The 27381-nt window shown below is 52.6% G+C and overlaps 1 protein-coding gene across 5 annotated transcripts in view; it reads left to right on the top strand.

Annotated features, from left to right (window-relative positions):
• UBR4 (ubiquitin protein ligase E3 component n-recognin 4) overlaps positions 1-27381 on the top strand; it is a 137815-nt gene that overhangs the window by 84260 nt on the left and 26174 nt on the right. For all 5 annotated transcript variants that reach the window (XM_027522083.1, XM_027522100.1, XM_027522092.1 and 2 more), the window contains 28 exons: positions 77-184; positions 903-1019; positions 1975-2184; positions 3965-4114; positions 5277-5504; positions 6476-6554; positions 7025-7270; positions 8271-8439; positions 8959-9103; positions 9685-9770; positions 10296-10383; positions 10632-10825; positions 12425-12664; positions 13028-13166; positions 13732-13857; positions 13945-14073; positions 14924-15267; positions 16882-16972; positions 17320-17404; positions 17559-17686; positions 20400-20529; positions 20633-20790; positions 21814-21923; positions 22589-22730; positions 23363-23444; positions 23771-23944; positions 26172-26293; positions 27146-27343. In XM_027522083.1, the coding sequence (XP_027377884.1) occupies positions 77-184; positions 903-1019; positions 1975-2184; positions 3965-4114; positions 5277-5504; positions 6476-6554; positions 7025-7270; positions 8271-8439; positions 8959-9103; positions 9685-9770; positions 10296-10383; positions 10632-10825; positions 12425-12664; positions 13028-13166; positions 13732-13857; positions 13945-14073; positions 14924-15267; positions 16882-16972; positions 17320-17404; positions 17559-17686; positions 20400-20529; positions 20633-20790; positions 21814-21923; positions 22589-22730; positions 23363-23444; positions 23771-23944; positions 26172-26293; positions 27146-27343 (4218 nt within the window). The remainder of the gene's footprint in view (positions 1-76; positions 185-902; positions 1020-1974; positions 2185-3964; positions 4115-5276; positions 5505-6475; positions 6555-7024; positions 7271-8270; positions 8440-8958; positions 9104-9684; positions 9771-10295; positions 10384-10631; positions 10826-12424; positions 12665-13027; positions 13167-13731; positions 13858-13944; positions 14074-14923; positions 15268-16881; positions 16973-17319; positions 17405-17558; positions 17687-20399; positions 20530-20632; positions 20791-21813; positions 21924-22588; positions 22731-23362; positions 23445-23770; positions 23945-26171; positions 26294-27145; positions 27344-27381) is intronic.

Consider the following 27381-nt stretch of genomic DNA (forward strand, 5'->3'; position numbering starts at 1 on the left):
GTGAAACACTTGGTGTTTAGAGTTGTTGCTCTTTAGGGAATTGGCTTTCACGTTTTGCCTCTCTGTTGACCCGCAGGTCATTCTGATGCTCACTACAGATTTGGATGGGGAAGACGAGAAAGACAAGGGGGCCCTGGACAACCTGCTCTCCCAGCTGATTGCCGAACTGGGCATGGACAAGAAGGTGACATTTGAGAGTCATTGTTTGAGGAGCAGTAACTGAGATCAGTTTTTTTTCTTCCTCTCTCAGAGAAACTTCACCAAGTTACAGGGGTGACTCTCCACTGAGGCCCCCAGTTCTGCGGATCCATTAGAAATGTTTTCCGTGTGTACTTTGGCCCAGGCGTACTTTTGTGGATCTGGCTATAAATGAGGAGCCAGGTCACGGCCCTTGTGGCCCTTTTGTAGCTCCACGAGGTGAAAATGATAAATAGATTGTTTGTATCTTGGCCTCAGGCAGTGGCACCCCACTCCAGTACTCTTGCCTGGAAAATCCCATGGACGGAGGAGCCTGGTGGGCTGCAGTCCATGGGGTCGCTAAGAGTCGGACACGACTGAGCGACTTCACTTTCACTTTTCACTTTCATTATTGGAGAAGGAAATGGCAACCCACTCCAGTGTTCTTGCCTGGAGAATCCCAGGGACGGGGGAGCCTGGTGGGCTGCCGTCTCTGGGGTCGCACAGAGTCAGACACAACTGAAGCGACTTAGCAGCAGCAGCAGCAACAGCTCCACGGTGTGTCAGGCTCCAGGGCGGCAGGCACATAGACCGCAGGTGCACTGGAGCTCGTTTGGTCTGTGATTCCACGTGAGAACCATTTAGCGTTGATAGGAGGGCCGGCGTCTCATTGAGAGGGTGCCTCAGGGTCAACGCCAACGTGGTCCCCGGCCCCCCACTTGCAGGACGTCTCCAGGAAGAGTGAGCGCAGCGCCCTGAACGAGGTGCACTTGGTGCTGATGCGGCTCCTGAGCGTCTTCATGTCCAGGACCAAGTCCGGATCCAAGGCTTCCGTATGCGAGGTGTGTTGCTCTGGGCTAATGGCTGTGGGGAAGCAAAGGGGATTGTGTGTTTGGTGCCAGGGTGGCGGGCAGAGGCGACCTCTCTCACCGAGTAAGGCTGTTGGCACTCGGGAGGAGTGAGAGTCTAAGCTGTCACCTCTTCAGGAGCAAAGCTTCCACCTTTTTCAGAATCCCTTCCAAGCTCTGATCTTTTCCAACAATCCCTCCAATGGAGGGGGTTAAAGGGTTTGGAAGTTCCATTATTGAAAAGCAGGAGACTGTTCTGCAAGCTGCAGAGTGGCTAAGAGGATTCCTCTGCTGTATGTTGCTATGAGGTATGGTAGTAAAGCAGAGAGAAAGCAGTGCGTGCGTGGTGGAAAGGAGATTAACACAAAGCAGAGAAGGTAGAAATGGAGGCTGAACTGCATCCAATCTTAATGAGCTTATGAGCTGTGGGGGCTGCTGGGATTTGCAAGGCTCTCCTAATGGTTTTATTTACAGTAGCTTTTCCCCTGCCTTTTTATTTGTGTGATCACTCACCCCATCTCCTTTGGAAGGTAGTTCTGTGGGAAGAGCCCCTACTGGGAGGGTGGGGTTGTTGAGAAATGCCTGTAGTGGAAAGTTTTCTCTCTTCTTAAAATAAATAGGCTTCTTTTCTAGATGCCCAAGGAGCAAGAGAAAAACCTCTCCCCTCCAGGTGGAAGGGTTATCAAATTCTTGCCTCCTTGGCCTCTGGCACATATGTGTTCAGAGATTAGATTTGGGAACTGGTGTGTCTTTATTTTCTCTTACCATGCTGTTGTGCAGAAGAGTTGGGGAAACGTTTGAGCTGTTGGGAAACTTTTAAATTAAGAGATGGACTCACTTTCACGACAGCTAGTTCTCAGAGTGTCGTGAGCGCGTTCCTGCTCTCAGGCTCAGCTGGACTGCACTCCGGTCTGCCGGCCATTCTTACCTTCTCCCTGCTTCTCCGCAGTCGTCTTCCCTCATCTCGAGCGCCACGGCCGCTGCCCTGCTGAGCTCCGGGGCTGTGGACTACTGCCTGCACGTGCTCAAGTCCCTGCTGGAGCACTGGAAGAGCCAGCAGAGCGACGAGGAGCCCGTGGCCACCAGCCAGTTGCTGAAACCACACACCACATCTTCCCCGCCTGACATGAGCCCGTTCTTCCTCCGCCAGTACGTGAAGGTGAGGGCCATCCCCGGGCAGGGAGCCCCTCCTTTCCCTCCCCTGGGCTCTGTGTCATCACTCCCCCGTAGTAGCACCACAGGAGCCAAGGATGTCCCTTACTCCCCCTGCTGTCACCAGAGGCCCTTTAGCACTCTGGTTTAGAAGACGGGCTTTTTCTGGTTGGATGAGTCTGGGAACACATCCCTGGGAATATGCGTTCCCACCTACCACTGTGAAGCTTCCAGAAGTCCTGTCTAACTTTTACTAAGCCTCAATTTGTACTTCTGGAAGATGAGCACACACAGAGTATCTGCTTTATAGAGCTGTTGGGAGCCTCGGATGTTTGGAAAGCACAGTGCCCAGCACATCCCAGAGCTCGCTAGATGTTAATTATCATCCCCATTCTGTCCCATTGAAATCCACACAGCAGAGCAGGATGGCCTGGGCTGGGTGTGCTGCTCACTGCATGCTCAGAACTGCCTTAAAGAGTATGGAAGTAAAACAGGACAGAAAATGTGAACCTGAGCACGTCCTTCTCTTTTTGTATAATCCTTTGATGGTTTTCCATAGCTCTTTGGCCAAAAAGTTCTTGGTGGATCCAGCTATCTGCTTAACTCTTTGTCGTCTGCAATACTCCTGCATGTGGCGCCACTGATCTCTGCGCCTCCCCCAGGGTATATGCCCTTCTGAAGTTCTTTCCTCTCCTTCTGCATCCCTTCTGTCCCCCGGTCAGTTCCAAGGCATTCCCTGGTGGCTCAGGTGGTAAAGAATCTGCCTGCCATGCAAGAGACGTCGGTTTGATACCTGAGTCGGGAAGACCCCCTGGAGAAGGGATAGGCTACCCACTCCAGTATTCTTGGGCTTCCCTGGTAGCTCAGCTGGTAAAGAATCCACCTCTAATGCGGGAGACCTGAGTTTGATCCCTGGGTTGGGAAGATCCTCTGGAGAAGGGAAAGGCTACCCACTCCAGTATTCTGGCCTGGAGAATTCCATGGACTGTGTATGGTCCATGGGGCCGCAAAGAGTCAGACACGACTGAGTGACATTCACTTTTCACTTTTTAAGACGCAGCTCACACACTGGGTCCTTCCACAGCATACACTTTGCCACCCTCCAGTCTGAGCCTTTCCCTGGGTCCCAGAGCACCTTGACCACACATGTGGGGTCTTCCCCTCCAGGCTCACATCACGACCCTGTTGTATTCCTCTTCACACTTCCAGTGTTTGATACAGATCTGATAACAGCTGGGGTTGACTGCAGGGTGCACTGACTGCAGACTGTTGGGGAGCACACAGTTTGCAGGGCAGCTGTGGTTCCCCCGTCCACGAATCTCCCAGGGATCTTTGACACCCTGTTTCTTACAGAAGTACGATCATCATCGTATTTGGTTTGTGTTTGGAAAGCTTTGGTTCTAGGGAATGGAATACATCTCTCATAGAAAGTCCGACATCCTTTTCCTTTACTCTTTCTTCAGTTTTTTCCTGTTCTGGCTCTGATTTTTGTGTAAGCAAAGTAAAATCAATCCAGTGTCAAAAACCAGAGTGCAGTGTTAGAACTTTTAAGCGTGGTGAGATCTGTCGCCGCTATAAGCTCTGCACGTGATGGAATTGCCCCAGAGCCCAGGGTCTTCCTGGGTTTGTGAACTGAACTGTCAGTCAGTGATGGCTCCAGCTTTGGAGGACGCCGTTTACTGCCTCCATCATAACGTGTTCCTATGTATGATGCAGACCAGCCTTTCTCCTGGCTGCGGTCACGGAAGAGCCTCAATCATGGCTCTTCCACACGTGTTCTTCCCCAGGGCCATGCTGCTGATGTGTTTGAGGCCTATACTCAGCTTCTGACGGAGATGGTGCTGAGACTGCCGTACCAAATCAAAAAGATTGCCGACACCAACTCGCGAATCCCACCTCCTGTCTTTGATCACTCATGGTTTTACTTTCTCTCGGAGGTAGGTGAGGGTCCCAGTCGAGGAGGGGACATGGACTGTGACGGCCTCTGTGGGCCCCTTGCACCCCAACTCGCACGTGGTGTTTCCCCAGCAGAGCCCCTCCCACCACTGAGGTCTTGCTCCTCCCGAGTGTACCATATGGTGACGCCGTGGGAGCTGTGTGTCAGAGCAGGCCATCCACTTTAGCGTCTGATTCTGTACCTTTAACATCCCCCACACGTGACGATGGCCATGTTTAATAGCTGGGACTCTGTCTGGAAAACAAAGTATACTAGTTAAATGAACTGAGATTTTAATGTAGAGAGCTGGTTAAACAGCCATTGAAGAACCAAGAAGATAACAAGGGAACACTGAGGTAACACAGAGGTAGTAACTGTGGGAAGCAGCTGCCGCAGTCCTGCCAGTGAAGAGAGCCCTGGTGGATCTGGCGGGGGCTGCTGTGGGACCGCAGGAGCTCTGAAGGGGAGTGAGGTGGCTGACTCTGGGAGTTCTGAAAGAAGCCCAGGAGCAGGACCGCCTGGACTTGGCCTGTCCTTGGCTGCGGAGACGCTGGAGGTTGCAAGGTGCAGGGCTGCCTCGGGGACAGCGGGTGGACGGGCAGGCGCAGGCGCCTTCTCTCCTCCCGCTCTCTGGTGTCCTCATCCCGTGCTCCCCGCTGGCAGGGCCTCAGAGGGGGCTGCTGCAGAGCAGCGGCACAGGCAGCCTGGTTCTGGACCGCACACCGCAGAGCAGGCTGGAGCCTGAAGAACGTGGCTAAGTAACCCACAGAGCCCGCCTGGGGTTAACTCCACAAGAATAATGTTAGCAAACCCCAAATGACCAGTTCAAATTGTAGAGGTACACCAACCCAACTTTTTTCCCCTCTATTTAACCTGAAAGATTCTGAAAGTTTTTTCCTTGTAGTTTCACTCTGGGCGGACTGGAGTGGAGACCAGCTTCCTTGTAGATTCCTAAGTACTACCACGAGGAATAGCAGGAATATTGCCGGTTTTCCCTTTTTAATGTTTTTCTTTCTCCTAGTCCTTGTAAGGAATACAAAAGCTAGCTCAACTGTGAGGAAGTAGCTTGGTTCATGGCTTTTTTTTTTTTGAAGTCCAGGGTGCCATGGCCGGTATGGGTACAGTCCCCGAGTCCCTGACTCTGTGTTGTTTCTCCTCTCAAGTACCTGATGATCCAGCAGACTCCATTTGTGCGCCGGCAAGTCCGCAAACTTCTGCTCTTCATCTGTGGGTCAAAGGAGAAGTACCGCCAGCTCCGCGATCTGCACACCCTGGACTCCCACGTGCGAGGGATCAAGAAGCTGCTGGAGGAGCAGGGCATCTTCCTCCGGGCGAGCGTGGTCACGGCCAGTTCCGGCTCTGCCCTGCAGTATGACACACTCATCAGCCTGGTACGGCCGTGCCGGGGGTGGGGGGACAGGGAGAGGCTTGGCCAGGTGGTCAAAGGATGGAGCCGTGCACACAGGGCTTCCCAGATCAGGGTCTGTCCATCGTACCCGACTGCTGTACCACACGTAATTGACTTCAGGGTCTGCAGTTTGCCCTCCCTGTCCCCGCCCTTGCTGGGCAGTGGTTCCTCTGTCATGAGAAGGGTTGACTAACTGTCATTTGGTCACATTGTGGGCAGGATCAACCCATGGTTTGTGCATCTCTCGTTTTTGTCCTGGAATACTACAGAAATGATGTATTACCACCTAAAATCAGTTGTTTGACTTTGGGGTATAGATTGCATGATTGCATAGGAAAATCTAGAAAGAACGTCTTCAGTATTAAAGACTCCTAAGGCAATGGCAACCCACCCCAGTACTCTTGCCTGGAAAATCCCATGGGTGGAGGAGCCTGGTGGGCTGCAGTCCATGGGATCCCTAAGAGTTGGACACGACTGAGCGACTTCACTTTCACTTTTCACTTTCATGCATTGGAGAAGGCAATGGCAACCCACTCCAGTGTTCTTGCCTGGAGAATCCCAGGGACGGGGGAGCCTGGTGGGCTGCCATCTGTGGGGTCGCACAGAGTCGGACACGACTGAAGCGACTTAGCAGCAGCAGCAGTTCAGGGCTCTTACTATAGTGCTCTTAGCAAGAAAAAAATAAACTAGATTATAGTGTTTTTGGTCCAAGCCTACCTTTGCTGCTGTGTTATTTCAGGGGTTGAAGGACCCCTGAAAACAAAGGGCCTTTGTGTGGTGGGGCGTTAAATGAAGGAGGCTCAGTAGGGGCCGGAGTGTGCGGGCCTCGGTCCTAGGTTTACTAGGGCACCGGTCAGCCTCGCACAGAGGACAAGGGTCTGTAATCCAAAGCCGGGGAGGGGACCCTGAAGGCAGCAGGTGTGGGTCATCGCTTCTGCTCGGTTTCCGTTACAGATGGAGCACCTGAAGGCCTGTGCCGAGATCGCTGCCCAGCGCACCGTCAACTGGCAGAGGTTCTGCATCAAGGACGACTGTAAGCGATGCTCCCACTCGGTTGCCCTTCGTCCGTTCCTTCCTTCAGGAGCTGCTCACCGAGGCCCCTGTAGGCCCAGCATTGAACTGGGCGTTAAGAGATAGAGCCGTGAGCAGCCTGACAGACAGCACTCTGCCCAGCAAAGACAAGCCCTCCGAGACTGAGAAGGGCCTGTAGAGAGAATGGGGGTGCTGTGGGGGCACAGGGTGGGTATCTGCTGGAAGGTCAGCAGTATCTGCTGTAGGTATCTGGTGATCCGCTGATGAGGAGAATCACTGTCTTCGTAGAATTTGGGGCTGGGAGCCAGTTTCTGAGTCGTTGCTGCAGGACTTGTCAGGGTCTCCACAGTAGTGAACCCTTCTGGGTGACCCCCCGCACAGCCTTTGGGCAGGCAGCCAGGAGGAGGGGAGCAGCCGCCCCGTGCCTGCGTGAGCTGCGTGGAGCTGAGCCCCCGTCTCCTCTGCCCGCAGCCGTCCTGTACTTCCTCCTGCAAGTCAGCTTCCTGGTGGATGAGGGGGTGTCCCCCGTGCTGCTGCAGCTGCTCTCCTGTGCCCTGTGTGGCAGCAAGGTGCTTGCTGCGCTGGCGGCCTCAGCAGGCTCCTCCAGCACCTCCTCGTCCTCTGCCCCCGCGGCCGCCAGCTCTGGACAAGCCACGGCACAGCCCAAGTCATCCACGAAGAAGAGCAAGAAGGAGGAGAAGGAGAAGGAGAAAGAGGGTAAGGGCCACCTCCTTGGTGATGAGGGTGATGTGTTCTCATCTCTCTGGGAGCACACCATTTATCCCCTTCCTCTGAAAGGGTTTTCACCCTCATCTATAGAGACCTAAGACCCACGTGCCCCCCGGGGCCTGCTCTTGGTCTCATTTTCAGTTAGGTTCAAGGTGACCCCGTAAAGAGTGTGACTTCCCATAGCAAGTGTCTGTAATGGGAAAGGCCAGAGGTGCACTGAATATTTTTACTAGCCCAGGGTGGAGCGATTGTCAGCATTAAATAAAGCTGTGTTAGTTAGTAAATGTGCCTTGTAAGCTGCTAGGTGCTTTATAGATGGATGCTGTAGTCATCTTTAGCCGACTCCTTGCCATCAGAAAGGCTAAAGCTTTGCTGTGTCCCTGCTTTTCATGATCCTTGGAGGCCTGAGACAGGTGTGGAGATGGTTCACATTCCCCCGTTAATTATTCAGATACCTCTGTGCAGGTCTGTAGGAATGTTGACTGCATTAGGTGGCAGACTTTTGAAAGGAAATCCTTCTCCAGCGTGACTGCCTTTGTTCAGTGCCAGGTTTGTATAGGCACTTTATCCTCTGCTTTTATTGGCAGCATTATTTTATTTGGGGCTGACTGTTTGTCCCCTAGTAAACAAAGGTGAAAGTCTCTCAGTTGTGTCCGACTCTTTGTTGCCCCATGGAGTATACAGTCCATGGAGTTCTCCAGGCCTGGATACTGGAGTGGGTAGCCTTTCCCTTCTCCAGGAGATCTTCCCAACCCAGGGATCGAACCCAGGTCTCCCGTATTGCAGGTGGATTCTTTACCAACTGAGCTACCAGGGGAGCCCAAGAATACTGGAGTGGGTAGCCTATCCCTTCTCCAGGGGATCCAAAGTTGTTTTCAAATTATAACCATTTTGGCGAAAACTTTTAAGAGACCGTATCCCCTCTCACTCCACTTGAGGACCCTAGACCACTTCTTCCTCAGCCCTCAGTCCTGCTCTCATCTTGCAGGTGAGAGCTCAGGCAGCCAAGAGGACCAGCTGTGCACAGCTTTGGTGAACCAGCTGAACAAATTTGCGGACAAGGAGACCTTGGTCCAGTTCCTGCGTTGCTTCCTCCTGGAGTCTAACTCCTCCTCGGTGCGCTGGCAGGCCCACTGCCTGACTCTGCACATCTACAGGTGGGGCCTGGGGCTTGGCTTCAGCAGGCCGCGTGGGGCTGGGGCCAGAGCGCGTGGCGAGGTTCTGTCTTGTCTCCATGGTGCGTGCCTACGGTTGCAGTATCAGCATTTACACCAGTCAGAATCCTCTTGACTATTGGCAGATTTCTTCATCAGGTTGTCTCCTTCTTAGCTATTAAACTGATGTCAGAAGGAAGAGGTGAACTGTTGTCCACCAAGAAGACTATGTTTAAAAGTCTGTTAAAAGACCAGACTTGGGTCTTTAGGCTAACAGTACTCAGTTTCTGCCCTTGAGTGCTGTTGGAAGATGGGAGTAAACCACCTTCTGAAGACAGGAAAGGGTTGTGCTGGATCTGTTAGGGTGGACTGTCCAAAGAGCGGTAGCACTGTTCAGACTTAACCCATAGCTGTGGGGAAAGAGGTGCATCACCAAAACAGTGCTTGGGTCTTGTTGATTAAAATGAAGGAGCCCCTCAGGCTTTTTTGCTACTGATAAAATGAACTGTCATTTATCTCCAGAAACTCTAGCAAATCTCAACAGGAGCTGCTGCTAGACCTGATGTGGTCCATATGGCCAGAACTCGCAGCCTACGGTCGCAAGGCTGCCCAGTTTGTGGACCTACTGGGATATTTCTCCTTGAAAACCCCACAGACAGAGAAGAAGGTAACAGATAATTGATGGTCCAAAAGGCTTACTTGCCACATTTAACTTTCTTTGCTCTTGAATTAAGAATGTTAGGACTAACCTACAAGGGGCATATGGGTGAAATCTCTTTTAAGTATGTATGAGCAGTCCCAACATGTATGTCACCCAGAAGATGCACACTAATAAAAAAGCACAATCTGAATTTGGCTTAGCCAGTAGACGTAGAGAAAGTGGGGAAGAAAATGCATCTCGTTAAAGTTGCTTGGGGAGAAAAGTGGTCCTCTGGTTGTCCTGGCTATCCTGATCACACACCCAAAAGTATTTCTGCAACAAGATAATCATTTCATAGCTTCTCCATAGTAACAACATTTCTCTTTCTCCACAAGCTGTAAAAAGATGGCTGCTACTAAGACTGTGGAAACGTCTAAAGAAGATAGAATCCTTTAAACGATTAGGAATTAAGCTCAGCTTTGCATGATTCTGAATGAGGGCTGGTACTTCCAGGGCAGTAGCAGCTGGAAAGCAGAGGAGAAAAGTCTTTTCTAGTAAGACTTTCCCTTGGGCTTTAACTCTGGTCCTCTGTTGACTTCTGTTTTCAGTTGAAAGAATATTCACAGAAGGCTGTGGAGATTCTTCGGACTCAAAACCATATTCTTACCAACCATCCCAACTCCAACATTTACAAGTGAGTTCTGTTCTGCTTTCTTTCTGTTTGAGGCTCAGTCAACAGTGCAGTTGCTGTTTCCACGCTGATTGGCTTGTTACGAAGGTCTCTAGTTTCAGGGGTCTAAGTCTGAATCACATGGTTTACAGGAAATAGCTGCATTTAAAAGAAAAAAAAACCTTTGGAAGACAGTGCTGATTAAAATCTTTTATTGTTTCCCTGGTGTGTTAGCAACTGTTCTTTTTTCCCCTATAAATTTTATTGAGATACAATTTACACATAACAATATGTACCCTTTTCAAGTATACAATTTAATGATTTTTAGTAAATTTAGTTGTGGCTCTTGAGTCAAATTTTAATGTAACATTTCGGATTCCCCTGACCTCAGAACAGATCAGAAATAGGGATATCTCACATTTCCTTGTGTTTTCACTGGGATGGGGCTTGCCTTGGGGAACAGTGAGCCATGATTTTCTTCTGACTTCTTTGTGAAGCTCCGTGCGCTCTAAACTGAACATCTAACGCTGAGACTGCTTTCTCCCTCAGCGCCTTGTCTGGCCTGGTGGAGTTCGACGGCTGCTACCTGGAGAGCGGCCCCTGCCTGGTGTGCAACAACCCGGAAGTGCCGCTCTGTGTGAGTCGCCTCCCGCGTGGCGGCCTGCTCCCGGGGCCGGCGGCCTCTGCTTTCTAGAGACTGCTGTTACTGCTCCGTGTCCCTCTCCCAGTGGTGGCTCAGAGTGGTGTCAGTTCTTACCTGGCCAGCTACCTTAAATCAGAATTTCACCCATGGACAAAGAGTGGGTTACAGTGATAGTTTTGAAGAGGACAGATGAGCTGTTACCTTGCGCTAACACAGTGTTCTGTGCGTGCCTTTGCGTTTAGTACATCAAGCTGTCTTCCATTAAAGTGGACACGCGGTACACCACCACCCAGCAGGTCGTGAAGCTCATCGGCAGCCACACCATCAGCAAAGTGACAGTGAAAATCGGGGACCTGAAACGGACCAAGATGGTGCGCACTATCAACCTCTACTACAACAACCGGACCGTGCAGGCCATCGTGGAGCTGAAAAACAAGTACGGGCTTCTCAGTCTTGCAGAGGGGCAGCAGGCCCGCGCGGCTCGGCGCCTGGTGTCGGCTCTGATGGCCGGGGTCCCGTCAGGCGGCACATTCCCGGGGGCCTAGTATGTCCTCTTGCGACTCTGGTCGTGGCTGGGGTCAAGTGCAGCGCCAGCACTTAAGGGTGCTGACAGAGGTTGTTTTGAAATCATGTCCGTGGAGCCCTCGACGTCTGAGCTCTGCGGCAGCCTGAAGGGACGTTGAGCGCTGGGGCCCCAGGCTTCTCACACCCGTGCCAGCAGAGCGGCTCTGCCTTCACGCAGGCTCTGCTGCAGGGAAGTAGTTGTTTGTTAGGTTGAGACACTTTCTCTCGCTCACTGAGCGGCAGCAGTTCTCAAGGAGCTTCTCTAGTATGAAGTCCTTCCGTTTCTGCGTGGTGCCTTTTGCCTACACGTGCTGACGCTGTAGACACAGGTAGCTACGTATGCTACCTGTCTTTCTAGCTCACCTGTCCTCTGGCGTCTGAAACGAGGCCTGGTGTGTGGGGCCAAAGGAGGCACTAGCGTGGGCTCGTGCCGACCTTCACTGAGACAGAGCACGCGAAGACACAGGCGTGCGCGCGGGCAGAGGATACGGGTAGAGACTGCTGGAGTGCCAGGACCTGCAGTGAGTGCTGCTCCGTGCTCAGCATGGGAGGATTAGTATTACTCCGAAGGCAGAATAAAGCTAGCATGTACCGCGTGAACAAACGGCCTCCGGGAGCTCTGCTTTTTAAAGCAGGTTTTGTCCTTTGAAAAGCATGATTAACACTGGTGACCTGCAGGTAGAAGCTGCTCACCGGGATGACCCAGTCCCCTCTGGAGCAGGTGGATTTGGTTTGTGTTGTGCAGAGTTAGCTCAGCTGCTAGTAAAGCCCTCACACTCTGGAATGAGACTGGTTCACATCCGTTGGAGAATTTGTATAGCCTCTCTTTCCTTATTTGTAAAATGCAGATAACTCTACTTTCAGGGTGTTCTTTTAAGGATTAAATGTGTTAGCATATGTGAAATGCTGAGAACGGAGCCTGACACATAGTAAAATTTCAGTAAACATTAACTCTTAACTGTATCAATATAATTACCTCTGAATTACCACACGTCTTTACTCTCTCTGACTCTTCTCGGCGCGTGGTCTGGACCCTGGTGTGCCCTCTGCCTCTCAAGCACCCTGAGCTTTACCCTTCCAAGGTGGTTGCCACGATAGGAACTTACAGCAGCCAACTTACGGCATCATGGACCTCTCGGAAGTCCAGGCTCCAGTGTGGCATGCTTTCAGAGGAACGTCTTCCCTTGATGTACATTCCCTTGTTTTTCTGGAATCTCAGAAATTATCATATATGATGTCTTAAAGCGCCTGTATGTTCTAGCCTTTTTTTCAAGAGAGAATAGTGGAAATGTATCTTTAAAATTAAGTTGCTTTTATTTGTCAGAGTCCCTTGCCTTAGAATAACCATTTCACTGTCTTAGGAGAACACGCAGGGACAGTCTTCTTTCCCTCTCATCAGATGGTCGTTGCTGTGGGTCTTGTGAGAGTCTCTCAGGCCCTCTAACCATCTATCTGACACCGTTTCTCCTAGGCCGGCACGCTGGCACAAAGCCAAGAAGGTTCAGCTGACACCTGGGCAGACAGAGGTGAAGATTGACCTGCCTTTGCCCATCGTGGCCTCCAACCTGATGATTGAGTTCGCAGACTTCTACGAGAACTACCAGGCCTCCACGGAGACCCTGCAGTGCCCGCGCTGTAGTGCCTCGGTTCCCGCCAACCCCGGGGTCTGCGGCAACTGTGGGGAGAACGTCTACCAGTGTCACAAATGCAGGTGAGTGAGCGGTTGTCTCCCAGGTCAGGTGCATCCCTTGTATTTCTCAGGAAGAGTCTCAGTGTGGGCACTTCCGCCGTGTGGTGCCCTCACGGTGGAGGATCACGGGCATCTAGAGCATGGAGTTCACAGATACAGGAGGACAGGGCCGGGGAGAGTTGTGGGGTGGTGGGTGGGGGGTGGGGTTCCCGAGTTTGGCTCTGGGTCCCTGTTATGGTTGCCTGGTTGCCTCAGTCGTCCTCGCCCGTTTGCTGCTGCCCCTCCGAGAGCCCTGCAGAGTTCCCAGCGTCTGCAGAAGTGGCTCATGTGTTCCGTCTCCCCTCCGTCCTCTGCTGCCCCCTGACCTATACTCTGGGGTTTCAGATCCATCAACTATGACGAAAAGGACCCCTTCCTGTGCAACGCCTGTGGCTTCTGTAAATACGCTCGCTTCGACTTCATGCTCTACGCCAAGCCCTGCTGCGCAGTGGACCCCATTGAGAATGAGGAGGACAGGAAGAAGGTGAGGCCGAGTCCGTGAGAGGCCCACGCCGAGCTCTGTTCGGAGCTTGGGGGCCGAGCTGGTGTGGGCAGCGTGCTTTTCCTTCTCACCCAAGTCTTCTTGGCTCAGCGTGTTTTCAGGGCTAAGCTTTTGAGTGGCAACAAATAAGATGGATTGGAACACGTGTTTTGGGTAGAATTTTGGAGACGTGTTGGTAATGGAAGTAGAGTATCTCAAGGGGCAAGTGACGTGGTGGGGCTGGAGATGGGAGGACAGGGCAGAGGGGTCTGTCAGAACAGTCACCAGCAGCAGCAGCCCAGCAAAGCGGAGTGGCGTCTAGCTCCAGAGTCAGAAGGAGGAACGTTCCCGTTCCCCCTGTGCTTTTAACACTGTGTGACCTGGCGAAAGTCCCTGCCCTCAGCGTGGTTTATTTGGATGTGTGTCATACACCTTGCATGCCCACCTCACAGGATTATTGCCATGAGTAGAAACACCGCGTGAAACACGGTGCTCAACCGGGTCACTGAGGGGAAGGAACCTTCAGTGTTGACGAGCCCACGTGCACTCCCCGCCTCTTCCTGTCTAGGCCGTGTCCAACATCAACACGCTTCTGGACAAAGCTGACCGAGTGTATCACCAGCTGATGGGACATCGGCCGCAGCTGGAGAACCTGCTGTGCAAAGTGAATGAGGCAGCTCCTGAGAAGCCGCAGGTAATCCTTTCTGGGTCAGAGGCAGAGACTGGCCCCGGGCGAGGCCATCTCCCGGGGGAAGGCTGACCGCGTCCCTCTGGGTTGCAGGACGACTCGGGAACCTCCGGGGGTATCAGCTCCACTTCGGCCAGCGTGAACCGGTACATCCTGCAGCTGGCGCAGGAGTACTGCGGAGACTGCAAGAGCTCTTTTGACGAACTCTCCAAAATCATCCAGGTACAGGCGGGAGCGGCTGGAGTGCGTTTTGTTGTGTGTTATCAACATTGTTTTCAAAGCAGTTCTTTGCTCTCCCCCTGCGGTTAAGCGCCAGCCACACAGCTGCTCACCTACTGCAGTTTCGGGTGCTCGGTAGAAAGCTGAGTTCATACCAGAACGCTGAGAATCAAATGGAGATTATTGTAGATAAGGTTTTCTTGATCGGTCACATCGGTGGGTGGTATGTTACAGACCTCACCCCTGTGGGATGGAAGACTGGCTGCAGACAAGAGCAGCCAGGGTCCTTGTCCCCAAAGTGGCTGGTAAGCCATCTTCACTCCATGTGCCTGTATTCCTGATTTTATTCTTTAAAGAAAGCGTTATGTGGGTGTTAAGGACATATGCCTGTGATCAGACTCTGAGGTCTAACTCTGCCCCTTACCTTGGTCAAGCCAGCCTCTCTAAGCTGTTTCCTCCTCTGTAAAATGGGGATAAAGTATCTTAGCTGCTAAGGTTATTGAAAAAAAGTTCGTTGCACAGCCGTGTCCAATGCTTTGTGATCCCGTAGACTGTAGCCCACCAGGCTCCTCTGTCCATAGAATTCTCCAGGCAAGAGTAATGGAGTGGGTTGCCATTTCCTTCTCCAGGGTACTTCCCGACCCAGGGATCAAACTCAGGTCTCCTGCACTTGCAGGCACATACTTTACCAACTGAGCTACTAGGCTAAGGTCATCGAGAGGGTTAAATTAGGTAATACCGGTAAAGTGTTCTTCAAACCAAAGCTGATTTCCAATTAGCTTCCTTTTTCTTCCTCCTCATTTTAATTGCTGATTTTTTTTTTCTCCTTTGTCTTTTTTTTTCTCCCCCTCAGAAAGTTTTCGCTTCACGAAAAGAGTTGTTGGAATACGACCTGCAGCAGAGGGAAGCGGCCACCAAGTCCTCCCGGACCTCAGTGCAGCCCACCTTCACGGCCAGCCAGTACCGCGCCTTGTCCGTGCTGGGCTGCGGCCACACGTCCTCCACCAAGTGCTACGGCTGCGCTTCGGCCGTCACGGAGCACTGTATCACCCTGCTCCGGGCCCTGGCCACCAACCCCGCCCTGCGCCACATCCTTGTCTCCCAGGGCCTCATCCGGGAGCTCTTTGACTACAACCTCCGCCGAGGCTCTGCGGCCATGCGGGAGGAGGTCCGCCAGCTCATGTGCCTCCTGACTCGGTCAGAGCCTGCGCCAGGGGCATGGGCCGGGACCCTGCAAGTGGGGCCGGGGGGCAGGGCGGTGCTGGGAGCGCTGGAGGGTGCAGGGAACTGTCCAGGGTGCAGCTGAGCGGACGGAGGAGCACGTGAAGCCCAGGTTCCCTTGTATCAATAGGCCGTGTGTTTGGCTTGTACCTGGTTGGTTCCAGGGGGTTTTCCTGAGGAAGCGGTTTTTGAGTTCCAGTGCTGGGAGGAGGGAGTGACCGGGCACCTGGACTCAGGACTCCCCCAGAAGAAGACAGCTGGAGCGGTGGAGCCTAGGGCTTCGGAGCTTAGATCTGGTTCAGAAGGACCCCGGTGTCTGATCCTCTATGCCGTGTGCCGTGGACACATTTCTCAGTGTTCTCTGAGCATAAGGTTTCCTCATCTGAGAAATAAGGATAGTAGCCAATACTGTAATGGCTTGTGGTGAGAATGGAATGACATAATTCACGTGAGTAGTGGCTCATACTTGTGGAGTCCTTAGTCCATGCTCACACAATACCCACAGCTGAATTTGCATTGTTTCCCGAGTGTGGGCGTAAGTCCTAGAACATGTTAGCTGGATGCTAAATATGATTTGCTGTACAATGTATTCACTCATTTAACAAGTACTTACTGAGCATCGGCTAAATGCTAGGCTTTGTTCTGGACTCTGAGGATGCAGTGGGCGATGAAGCAGCATTCCTGCACTCATGTGGCCTTCGCTCTAGAGCGGAGAAGGGCAGTGAGTGGATGAACGTGGCCTTCGCTCTGGCCTTCACTCTAGAGGGGAGAAGGGCAGTGAGCGGATGAATGTGGCCTACAATCTAGAGGGGAGAAGGGCAGTGAGTGGATGATGGCCCCGTACAGCATCAGGAGGTCAGGTGTGAAGAGCAGTGCAGCTGGGATGGCAGCTCTGATTGCAGGCAGGGTCACTGCAGAGGACAGGGTGGGCAGGGGCGACTGCTGAGGAGGTCAGGGAGTGAGGCAGGCAGGTATGGAAGGCGTGGGCCACATGCCGATACTAATAGCAAGTGGTGGGCAGAGAGGTGGGATGTGCCAGCCGTGTGAAGCCGGGGCCACGGGGAAGCCCGTGTGGCTGGAGTGGAGGATGCAGTGGGGACAGAGTGGAGGGGTTCAGTGAGACCAGGGGCCAGGTCCCGTAGGGTCTTTAGGGCACTGCGAGGTTGGGAAGCCTGAGACTGACTTGATGCGATTCGTGGTTTTTAAATTATTAATACATACATTATTACAAAGGGACATGGATGGGAAATGTGGATGCCTTGTGGGAAATGAAGCGGGGGCAGTTGGAGAAGCTAAGGAAGGAGACGGAGAGTGGACCCCTGGGTTCTGGAGACTGACGTACTGGGCGGGGTCCGGGGGCCTGGCAGCCCAGGCTGTGGAGGAACCCTGCATACCATCTTCCCTCCATCAGCCTCTCCGCTGGGCAGCCCCTTCTCATCACACAGCAGGGTTCTGTGGGGCTCGTGAGTCGTCTTGCCCCTGGGAAGGCCGGTGGCACTAGACGTTGATTTCCTTTTACCTGGGCGCTCTCACATGCAGAGGAGGGACACACCCAGCGGTGTAACAGGACTCTCTTCTCTGCCTCCCTAGGGACAATCCAGAGGCCACCCAGCAAATGAACGATCTGATTATTGGCAAAGTCTCCACAGCCCTGAAGGGCCACTGGGCCAACCCTGATCTGGTGAGCAGGCGGCCGTGCCCTCTGACTGCCCCCTTCTCCCTTTTCCTTCATTCCCGCGGTCCCCCCGCCGGCGTCTCGTTGTGATGACCAGGGCAGGCGCGGTGGGGGTGGGGGGAGTGGCACGTCGACAGGGCTCACATCCCAGGAAGACCTTGCTGAGTCAGCGTCAGGCTCAGAGAGCAGAGACGGGCAGCGACCGTGCTGAGGGGCTCCGTCTCCCTTCTGACGGTCCGCTTGACCACACGGGTTAGCTCTGAGTCTCTGGGCCAAAGCGTGGATGTGCACCCTCATCCGGGACTGACCCTGCAGACCCTCCTCTGCTCACGTCTCTTCTGTTGGCCCTCCAGGCAAGTAGCCTTCAGTATGAAATGCTGCTGTTGACAGACTCCATCTCCAAGGAGGACAGCTGCTGGGAGCTCCGCTTGCGCTGTGGTGAGTTTAGGGGATGTCTGGTTGGCGGCCGGCCAGCGAGAGGAACGCAGCTCGATGCAGGGCCCGTGAGGCCAGGAAGCTGCCCTCGGGTGGTCACACAGCGGCTGGCGAGGCACGTTTGTGACTGTGCCTCCTCCCTGCCTTCCTCTCCCAGCGCTCAGCCTTTTCCTCATGGCCGTGAACATCAAGACCCCCGTGGTGGTTGAGAACATCACCCTCATGTGCCTGCGGATCTTGCAGAAGCTGATTAAGCCACCTGCTCCCACCAGCAAGAAGAACAAGGTACGGGCCTGAGAAGGCAGTCCGGGGCAGGCTCCAGCCAGCGCCCACCCTGCTCTAAGGTCTCTGCTCACCTGAGCTCGCTCTCCCTGGGGCGCCAGTGCTTCCTTGGCGGCAGTCAGCGAGATGGGTTAGGGTTTCTGAGAAGGAGAGTTTCTCAGAGGGCTCTCGAGTGACACAGGCAGGCAAAGGCAAACGCCTGCAGCAGTGGTCTGCCGTGGAGGATCGCCCCTTCCTCCAGTCCCCTCGGACAGCTCGCGGCTCCCAGAGGCTGTGGTGTTCTTCCCTACCCCGTGCCTTTGCACAGTGCTGGAAGCCCTTCCATTCCCTCGCACCGTGACTTGGGCAGGGATTGAACCTGTGTCCCCTGCATTGGCAGGTGAATTTTCACCACCGAGCCCCCTGGGAGGCTCCTGGCCTTCGGTAGTCCTTTGTAACTGTTGTGTGTGGCTGTGCGGTGTCTCCTCTGCCTGCCATGCCCGCCTTCCCTTTGTCAGCTGCTGCTTCAGTGATCCAGTTCTCTGCCAGGCTGGCCATGAGCTCCTCCAATCCAGGGACTGTTTTACTAAGGTTTTTTTTGGTCCAGTACATAGCGTGGTATCTCGTGTTATAATAGCGACTCGGTAAGTCATTCTTAAATGAGTGAGTAAAGCCGAGTTTTTAGTTCTGAAGGTGGCCTAGCCGCAGATGGACTTGCTCATACTGGTGTGAGAGTGTGTGGGCCATAGTGCTTTCCCTCGGCCCTGCCAGAGGCCGCCGTCTTTGTAGTCCTGGGGCCCTTCTGATGCCTGCTTCATCCTGGTGGAGTCTCTTGGTGGGAAATGGGGTCTTCTTTGCAGGACGCTGAGCGGCAGGCACTACAGGGGAAGCTGGACAGGGAACAGTTTATGCTGTTTCCCTTTCTTGGTCTGCCTCGACCGTCCTCAGAAAAGACCCCCCTTCCTTCGCTTTGATGAAGGCTTTCTTCCCCTCAGAGCACATTCTCAGCAAATGAAAATCGGCTCTTGATTGAAAAGAGGAACTTCATCCCCACATAACTGTCCTTTTTCCCACAGCGTGAGGTCACAGATTCCCACTCGAGAGGGCTCTTAGCCTCTGAGCACTGAAGCCTCACATTTGGCTGAGTTTTAGCCTAGAGAGAGCAGCAGGTCTCAGAGTCTAGCTCATGGATCTGTGGGTGTTCCCAGGACGACTGGGATATCTGCGAGGCCGATGTTATTTCCGTAATTACCTGGGACACGACTGGGAATCTGTGAGGCCGACGTTATTTCCGTAATTACCCTGAGATCTGTGGGTGTTCCCAGGACGACCGGGATATCTGCGAGGCCGACGTCATTTCCGTAATCACCTGGGCCACGATCTGCCCTTTTCTTCTTTGTGCCACTTGTGCAGATGGCACACAGTCAGTGATGCGAGACCGACCGGGCCTCCGCACCACGAGCCACGCCCCTCACTTGCAGCTTCACCCAGGAGCGTCCCGGGTGAAGCCCTGCAGAGGAGTTTAGTAAATCAGTCGTCTCACTGTTCAGGGAGACAGTGCGGGAGGGAGGCGCGCACCGCAGGGCGGAGGCCGCCGGGGGAAGCGCTGGGGACGGCTGAACCAGCTGCTGTTTTCACGGAGCCTCATCTGTGCTTGAAAGGAGGGCTAGTGAGCCAATTGTGGTTCTTCAGAATCAGGTGTTTGGCAGATTTTCTTGAAAAGTGAACAAAACGAGCCTGTCACTTAAAGAGGAATGGGGTCTGTGCGTGAACCAGTATTTTCCAGCTGACCAGTGCATGTTCATGTGTGAGTAAAAGATGAATTTTAGTGCAATGGAATAAGAAATGTTTTTTGATTGGTTTCGGATTCCACATTACAACCAATCTTTAAGAACCTGTAATCCGTTGAATTTTGGTTTAGTATTAATGTAAAATCCACGATTAATTGAAAAAGCTATTAAAATATTTTTTCTTTCCAACTATATACATCTGAGTGCTTCAACAAAACAACGTATTGCAACAGTTTGAACTTAGAAGCAGTATAAGAATCTAGCTGTCTTATTAAGGTAGCCATTAAACAATTTAAAAAATGTATAGCAGTATAGCTCCTTTGTCTAGTTTATTTTTGTTTTGGGAAATAAAAAATGCTGTTTAGATTGACAGATAATGTATTTGTTTTTATTTGTAAGTGAGTTAATATTTTAGGAATTGCTAAACTTTAATTTTTAATAGATCCGTATCGATGGATAGAGCTACATCATACACAAGAACTCTTTGGAGTCAGTAATTTTCAAGAGTGTAATGGGGTCCTGTGGCTGAAAAGTTTGAGAATTGCTGGTTTAGAATCCTACTGGGGGCTCCCCTATGCAGGCCACTTGGGATTAGTAATGGTTCTGTAAATTTTAGAGGCTGTTTAGTGACCCCTTGAAGATTTATGTTTGGGGAAACTACAGATCAGCCTTGGGATAGGAATTAGTGTATGTAGCTGTAGGAGTGTCTGTAGGAAGCCAGTCACACCTCATCCTGCGCAGGCAGCGCCAGTGACCCTCAGCTCAGCGTGGTGCTGCTCCTGCTGAGTTGAGTCGAATGCTTGAAAGGAGCGCAGACGGGGCGTAGGAGATGTGAGCGCTGGCCTTCCGGCCTTGCCTGCGCGCTCGTCCCCGGGGCAGCCCCACTGTGCTGCAGCGGCAGCTCGGGCGTGCCCGGGCCCGCTCACCCGTCCGCCTTCCTCCTGCAGGACGTCCCTGTCGAGGCCCTCACCACCGTGAGGCCATACTGCAACGAGATCCACGCCCAGGCCCAGCTCTGGCTCAAGAGGGACCCCAAGGCATCCTATGACGCCTGGAAGAAGTGTCTTCCCATCCGAGGTGTGTGTGTGTCTTTCGGGACTTGAGAAGCGGGCCCTCCCTGCCCCGGCTGACTGCCCCACCGTCTCCCCCTTACCTCTCCCTGCACCCCTCTGCCTGCCAGGGGTCGATGGCAACGGGAAGTCTCCCAGCAAGGCGGAGCTCCGCCACCTCTACCTGACCGAGAAGTACGTGTGGCGGTGGAAGCAGTTCCTGAGCCGGCGGGGGAAACGGACCCCCCCGCTGGACCTCCAGCTGGGCCACAACAACTGGCTGCGGCAGGTGGGTGGCGTCGTCCCCGGCTCCATGGCCGCGCGCCCCAGGTCCCAGGCGCGGCGTTTCCGAGCCTCACGGCGTGTCTCCTCTGCTCTCTGTTAATCCTGCTTCCTTTCTAATAGGTGGAGGCTCTCGGTTGCAGCCGCCCGCGTGGTGGGTGGGCCACATCAGAACTCCTTCTGCCCTTTGATCAAGCTCGTGCTCTCTGCTCTCCTCCCTGACCACTGAGCAGGCGGAGCCTCCGCGCCTGCACTGCTTTTACCGTCCACCTTTCATGTCTTCTGTCCTTTTCCTTTCTCCAGCTAATGCTTTTAAAGATTAGAGCAGTGATATTTTAGAGAATTCATTTGCCCGTTGGTTATAACGTGAGCACTTGGTCTACATTTAACATAAGTGCTCAGCCTGTCGTTACTGTTCAGTTGCTAAGTTGTGTCCAACTCTTTGGGACACCGTGGACTGCAGCACGCCAGGCCTCCCTGTCCTTCCCTATCTCCCAGAGTTTGCTCAAACCCGTGTCCGTTGAGTCGGTGATGCCATCCAACCATCTCATCTTCTGTCGTCCCCTTCTCCTCCTGCCCCCAATCCCTCCCAGCATCAGGGTCTTTTCCAGTGAGTCAGCTCTTCACATCAGGTGGCCAAAGTATTGGAGCTTCAGTATCAGTCCTTCCTCTGAATATTTAGGGTTAGTTTCCTTTAGGATTGACTGGTTTGATCTTGCTGTCCAAGGTAGCTGTCTCCAAAATAGAATCATAGACGTCTTTGCTAAGGAGAACACCCGCCTGTCTTTTTTCCTGGTTCTGTATGTCCTCCAAAGTACTTGTTGGAGAAAAGCTCCATGAAGATGGGACTCTTAGCCTTTTTGCCCACCTGTAGCAGCCGGATCTTGAGTTAGCTGGTGATTTTTCCTTTACCCTTTTGCTCGTGAGGAGCTCAGAGCATTTCCCCTCGATGGGTGGCGGTGGACTGTGCCTGGCGGGGCCGGATGAGACGCTGTCCGCTGAGCCAGGCGCTTCTCCCCACCCCCTGCAGGTACTCTTTACTCCGGCCACACAGGCTGCACGGCAGGCGGCCTGCACCATTGTGGAGGCGCTGGCCACCATCCCCAGCCGCAAGCAGCAGGTCCTGGACCTCCTCACCAGGTACCATCTGAGAGCGGGGTGGGCAGGGTGGTGGGACTTCATCCAGGGAGCCCTCCCGCTCTCCCGGGGGAGTCCTCAGACCAGGGCGACGGGAGGCACGCCTGTGCTGTAGCCACCTCGCTCCTTGTGGAAGACCACAGAAACCAGGAAGCGCTGGGCAGCCGCGTGCAGTGGGTATAATAGCAGTGGTGGTGGTCACAGAGTCGGCAGCTAATGTCTTGAGGTCTTACAGAGCTTACAAAAACTTGGCATGCATTATCTCATTTAATGTTCACTTGGGCTTTCAGTGCTTAGTTAACTTGTCCCCAGGAAGGCAAGGTTTCAGTCCAGGCAGTCTGATTCCAAAGTTATTGGCCACTGGACTCTGGTAAACTCGCCTTGTGAGCGATTCAGTCACAACACTCTCTCTCTGCCCCAGTAACCACCATTCACGTATTAGTGCTTTATTGTCCAAATGTGTACAGTGTGAGGCAATGCATTACCTGCTGGGTGCTCTCGAGCTTTTCCCAGGTCTGAGGAGTTCCCAAGTGGGGGTCTGGGGTGTTCTCAGCCCTGGTCCTCCGCAGCGAGGCAGGGGGAGTGGAGGACCGCAGAGGGGCAGAGCCGGGGGCCGTTGGGGCTGTGGGGCGGTGTGGGCTCGCTGTCATTGCCCGGCTCTGCGGCAGTTACCTGGACGAGCTGAGTGTTGCTGGCGAGTGTGCTGCCGAGTACCTGGCTCTCTACCAGAAGCTCATCACTTCAGCTCACTGGAAAGTCTACCTGGCAGCCCGAGGAGTCCTGCCCTACGTGGGCAACCTCATCACCAAGGTATGTCGTCCCGGCCCAGCCTAGGGGAGCCCCTTTGCCGAGCCCCGCTCTCCTTGTTCTCTTTCTCTAGATAAACTTTGTGGTGGTCTTTTGCGCCAGGAAGAAATATTTGTTCAAAATGCAGGCATACCTCGCTTTATTGTGCTTTTCTTTAAAAATAAAGGTTGTGGCAACCCTGTGTCAAGTAAGCCATTTTTCCAACAGCGTTATTTAAGTAAAGTGTATATACATTGTTTTCTAGACATAATGCTGCTGTACACTTACTGATTTAAACTAGAGTGTGGACATAAGTTCTACATTCATGGGAAAAAATGGATTTGTGTGGCTCGCTTTATTGCCATGACCACTTTATTACAGCGCTCTGAAACTGAGCCTGCAGTACTCCTGAAGTCTGCCGGGGGGCACTTCCGTGACTTCACTGTGTTCCTCATGAGGGTATAGCAGTCTGTTGGGGACATTTAAACTGTCCTCCATTTCTAAGCAGTCCCTTAACGTCTTTATAGCTCTCCTTGGCTTCTTAGAAAAGAGTTCTGCAAGGGTTCAGGGTGAGAGAGCATTCCTGGGCCAGTGGGGGAGCTGACCGGTGTCGCTGGCGGTGCCGTCACACTGACCTTGCTTGTCTTCCTGTTTAGGAAATAGCCCGCTTGCTGGCCCTGGAGGAGGCCACCCTGAGCACCGATCTGCAGCAGGGCTATGCCCTCAAGAGTCTCACAGGTAGAGGGAGCCTCCTGGGCCTTCCGTTGGACACCCTGGGGATAGTTTGGGGGCTGCCCTTTGGCTCCCTGGGTGCTGAGGCTGACCTCCTCTCTCGTACTGACCACACTGCGCTTTTTAAGCTCTGTGTGCGTTCCCCTGAGGACGGGTTTACGTCTTTGAGCACCTGTTGTCTGTTGACCAGTTCACGTCATGGAGCACGTGCTCCATGTCAGGCACAAACGTGGCGTTTCTTGCTTTTGAGTTGCTCGTCGTCTTTTGAAAACATGGACCTTCTTTGTTTACTTCTCGTTCTGAACTCGTGCAACTTTCTCCTGTCCCCACAGGCCTGCTTTCCTCCTTTGTGGAGGTGGAGTCCATCAAAAGGCACTTTAAGAGCCGCTTGGTGGGTACCGTGCTGAACGGGTACCTGTGCTTGCGGAAGCTGGTGGTGCAGAGGACCAAGCTGATCGATGAGACGCAGGACATGCTGCTGGAGATGCTGGAGGACATGACCACAGGTAGCCCCGGCCAGCGGCCCGCAGCCTACAGGCCTGTGTCCCTTCTGGCTCCACTTAGGTGCATGGTCTGAGTTCCCCGGTTCCTTAGACCCAGATCATGGGCAGCAAACATCTCCTCACGTTTGAGTAAAGGAGAAGACATTTCTCTCAAGACTGTTGGTGCTTAGAGTTGTAAAATTCCAGATCTGGCCTCAGTAAATTTGGACTTGTTTTTTTAAAATATTTTACTTATTTATTTTTGACTGTGCTGGTTCTTTGTTAGTGCACACAGGCTTCAGTAGTTGGGGCACACGGGCTAAGCCCTGTGGCATGTGGAGTCTTCCAGACCAGGGATTGAACCCTTGACCCCTGCCCTGTCCGTCAGATTCTTAACCACTGGACTACCAGGAAGGTCCTGGACTTTCTGTGTTGAGCTCACAGGGCAGGAAGAGGTCAAGAGTTCTCAGACTGGTGTCCTTCATTGGTTCTAGAAGATTCTCAGCCATTGTGGCGTCAGTTGCCTCTATTCTGTTCTTGCTCCTTGTCCCCGTGGGACTCCACCTCTCACTGTCCTCCGTGTCTCCACCTCCCTCTTTCGTAGTGTCCGTCTCATTGTATCTTTATGTTGATTTTGGATAATTTCTTCCATCCTTTATTTTTCTTCACTCTGTGTTATCTGTTTAATATACCCATCAAATTCTTGCAATTTTATGTAGATTTTATCGTCTCTAGTCTTTTGCAGACATTTTCTGTCCCTTTTATTGTCTTTCAACATAACAAACTTATTTCTGTATCTGCTAATTCTAAAACTTAAACTATCTATTAATCTGCTTCTGTTGTTGTTCTGGCTCTTGCCTTTGGTGCTTTGCTTTAAATCTTGCATTTCATGTTTTTTTGTTTTTTGGTACTGCGAGCTTGTGTTTTGGGAGTTTTTTTGTGGAAACTCTTCGGGACCTGAGTCAAAGATGGGTTTTTCTGGAGATGATTTGTAGCTGCCTCTGTGAAGCAGCTCAGGGCATGGCCATCCCAGGGCCACCTTCAACAGAGTTCTGAACTTAGAGTTTTCGGCTCTCCTAGGTAGTTTGAGCCACAGACCTCTGTGAGGGACAGCTTGTTATGAGTGCTCAGAGGAGATTTTTCTTCCCCTCTGTTCAGTGCTACATTTTAAGGGGAGACAGTGTGCTTTCATTGATTTGCTTGGGGGAAAGGAATAGTTGTTTTTAATTGATGCTTATACCAAAGAGGACTTCCCAGGTTGCATAGTGGTAAAGAATCTGCCTGCCATTGCAGGAGATGCGGGTTCCATCCTTGGCTCGAAAAGATGCCCTGGATTGGGGTGTTCTTGCCTGGAAAATCCCATGGACAGGGGAGCCTGGTAGGGCTATACTCCGTGGGGTCACAGAGAGTCAGGCGCGACTGAACACACCATACCTATACCAAGGATGTAGCTCTTGGGGGTACCAGATTTGTGTGTGTGCAGGCGGTGGTTCCTGCCAGATTCTCTCTCTCGGGATATTTGGGGCTTTGTATCCAGCTCTCAAATCCTGGCAGGTTTTGGAAACCAAAGCTCATGGCAGAAAATCGCCGGAGTGCTCTGCTGACCCCCCCTGGAGTCCTGCTTTCCCAACCTTGGAGCTCTGGCTTTCTTTGCTGGTGTAGCAGTCCACTGATACTTTTTTCCCCACTATTTTAAATCGTTTTTAAGTAAAGGAGTGGAAAGTAGGTCAGGGGAGGTAGTCTGCTTTATTGCCAGATGGGGACGTCCTTCTGGTGCCATTTTTAGCTGCCATGCTGAGCTGGTTTGTGACCTTGTCAGCTGGACCCTTTGCAGGAATGTATGGCTTGAAGTTATCTGTTTGGCTTCTGGAGGACCGTCTACCTAATTTTTTTGAAACTGAAAACTGTAGCTTCCTTTTGCTTTGACAGAGTGCAGTTAGGATCACTGTTTCACGTTCTTGAGTACCTATTTTGGGCAAGAGGATGCAAGATTATAATTCCCAGAGAGAGGGAGACATGTGCACAGCCAAGTGTGGTGCTCTGTGTCGCCTTGGGTGTGAAGGCCTTCAGATGGAATGAGGTCTCCGTGTAAGAATCCATCAGCTTCAGGTTTCCGGTTGAAATATTGATGTTGCCACGTAGGATATTATAGACTCACCAGGCAGAGAGGATCTGCCGATGATGAGTCTCATCTCAGCTTCTGTGTGTGAAGCTCCTTCCTGACTGACTTGGCCACATTGACTTCCGGCAGGTACAGAATCTGAAACCAAGGCCTTTATGGCCGTGTGCATTGAGACAGCCAAGCGCTACAATCTGGACGACTCCCGGACCCCTGTCTTCATCTTCGAGAGGCTCTGCAGCATCATCTACCCCGTGAGCACAAGCTGTGGTGACTCATCGTAGTCGTGGGTCATCATCCCAGCGGTGGCCCGTTCAGTCTATGTTTTAGGAATCTCCACACGTAAAGCAGAAGCAACCTCATGAGTTTCCCATTCCTAATGACGGGAAGAAACCTAAAACCCTTCCTTGTCCCATTTCCTAGATTGAAAGTCAAAATCAATCTTTTTCTTTTGAGCCAGGTCTCACCTCCCGTTACCCAAATCCTGGTGTTTGTCAGTCCACGATCCTGTGAAAGAAGCAGCCCTGAGCGGGCAGATGGACCTTTTCACTCTCTCGCTTTTTTCCCTGCCCGCATTTTGTGCACGCATGCACGCATGAAGGTGTATCTGTAGCCCGAACTGCATAGATCCCCTTCTGTTACTGAGGAAGGGTGGAGAGCATCAGTCTCATTAGTTAACGATGAGAGACCCCTGAGTATCATGTGATACACAGAAGACCGTTTTCTTGACCAGAGGGCCACCAGTCACAGAGTCATCTGGCCCCGGACTGGTTAGCGTCACGTGGGACGAGCAGGAGGGGAGCCCCTCTCCCCTCATGTCAGTGATCCACTTTCATGGGGCACTCCTCATCTGCTTATTTGGTTAGGCTTTCTCCTAACCCACCCTTGAGTTTCAGAGAAGATGCCTGCTCTTTAAGGCTATTTGAGTTATATTTGGGGTTTTTGAATCACCTCTGAGCTTCCTTTAGTCTTTAAGTGTATAAGGGGCTGGATGAGTCTGGTGTGTCTCCCTGAGTGTCCGTGAACAAGGCAGTGTGGTCTGAATGTGAGCGGTCTCTGCACACGTACTCATGCCATCCCTCTGCTTCCTTCTCTCTGTCCTTCAGGAAGAGAATGAAGTCACTGAGTTCTTTGTGACCCTGGAGAAGGATCCCCAGCAGGAAGACTTCTTACAGGGCAGAATGCCTGGGAACCCATATAGCAGCAACGAGCCAGGCATCGGGCCCCTCATGCGGGACATAAAGAACAAGATCTGCCAGGACTGTGACTTGGTGGCTCTGCTGGAGGATGACAGCGGGATGGAGGTAATGAGTGTAGCACAGCCCTGCCGGGGTTAGGCTTC

The sequence above is a fragment of the Bos indicus x Bos taurus genome, chromosome 2 (genome assembly GCF_003369695.1).
Source record: "Bos indicus x Bos taurus breed Angus x Brahman F1 hybrid chromosome 2, Bos_hybrid_MaternalHap_v2.0, whole genome shotgun sequence".
NCBI lineage: Eukaryota > Metazoa > Chordata > Mammalia > Artiodactyla > Bovidae > Bos > Bos indicus x Bos taurus.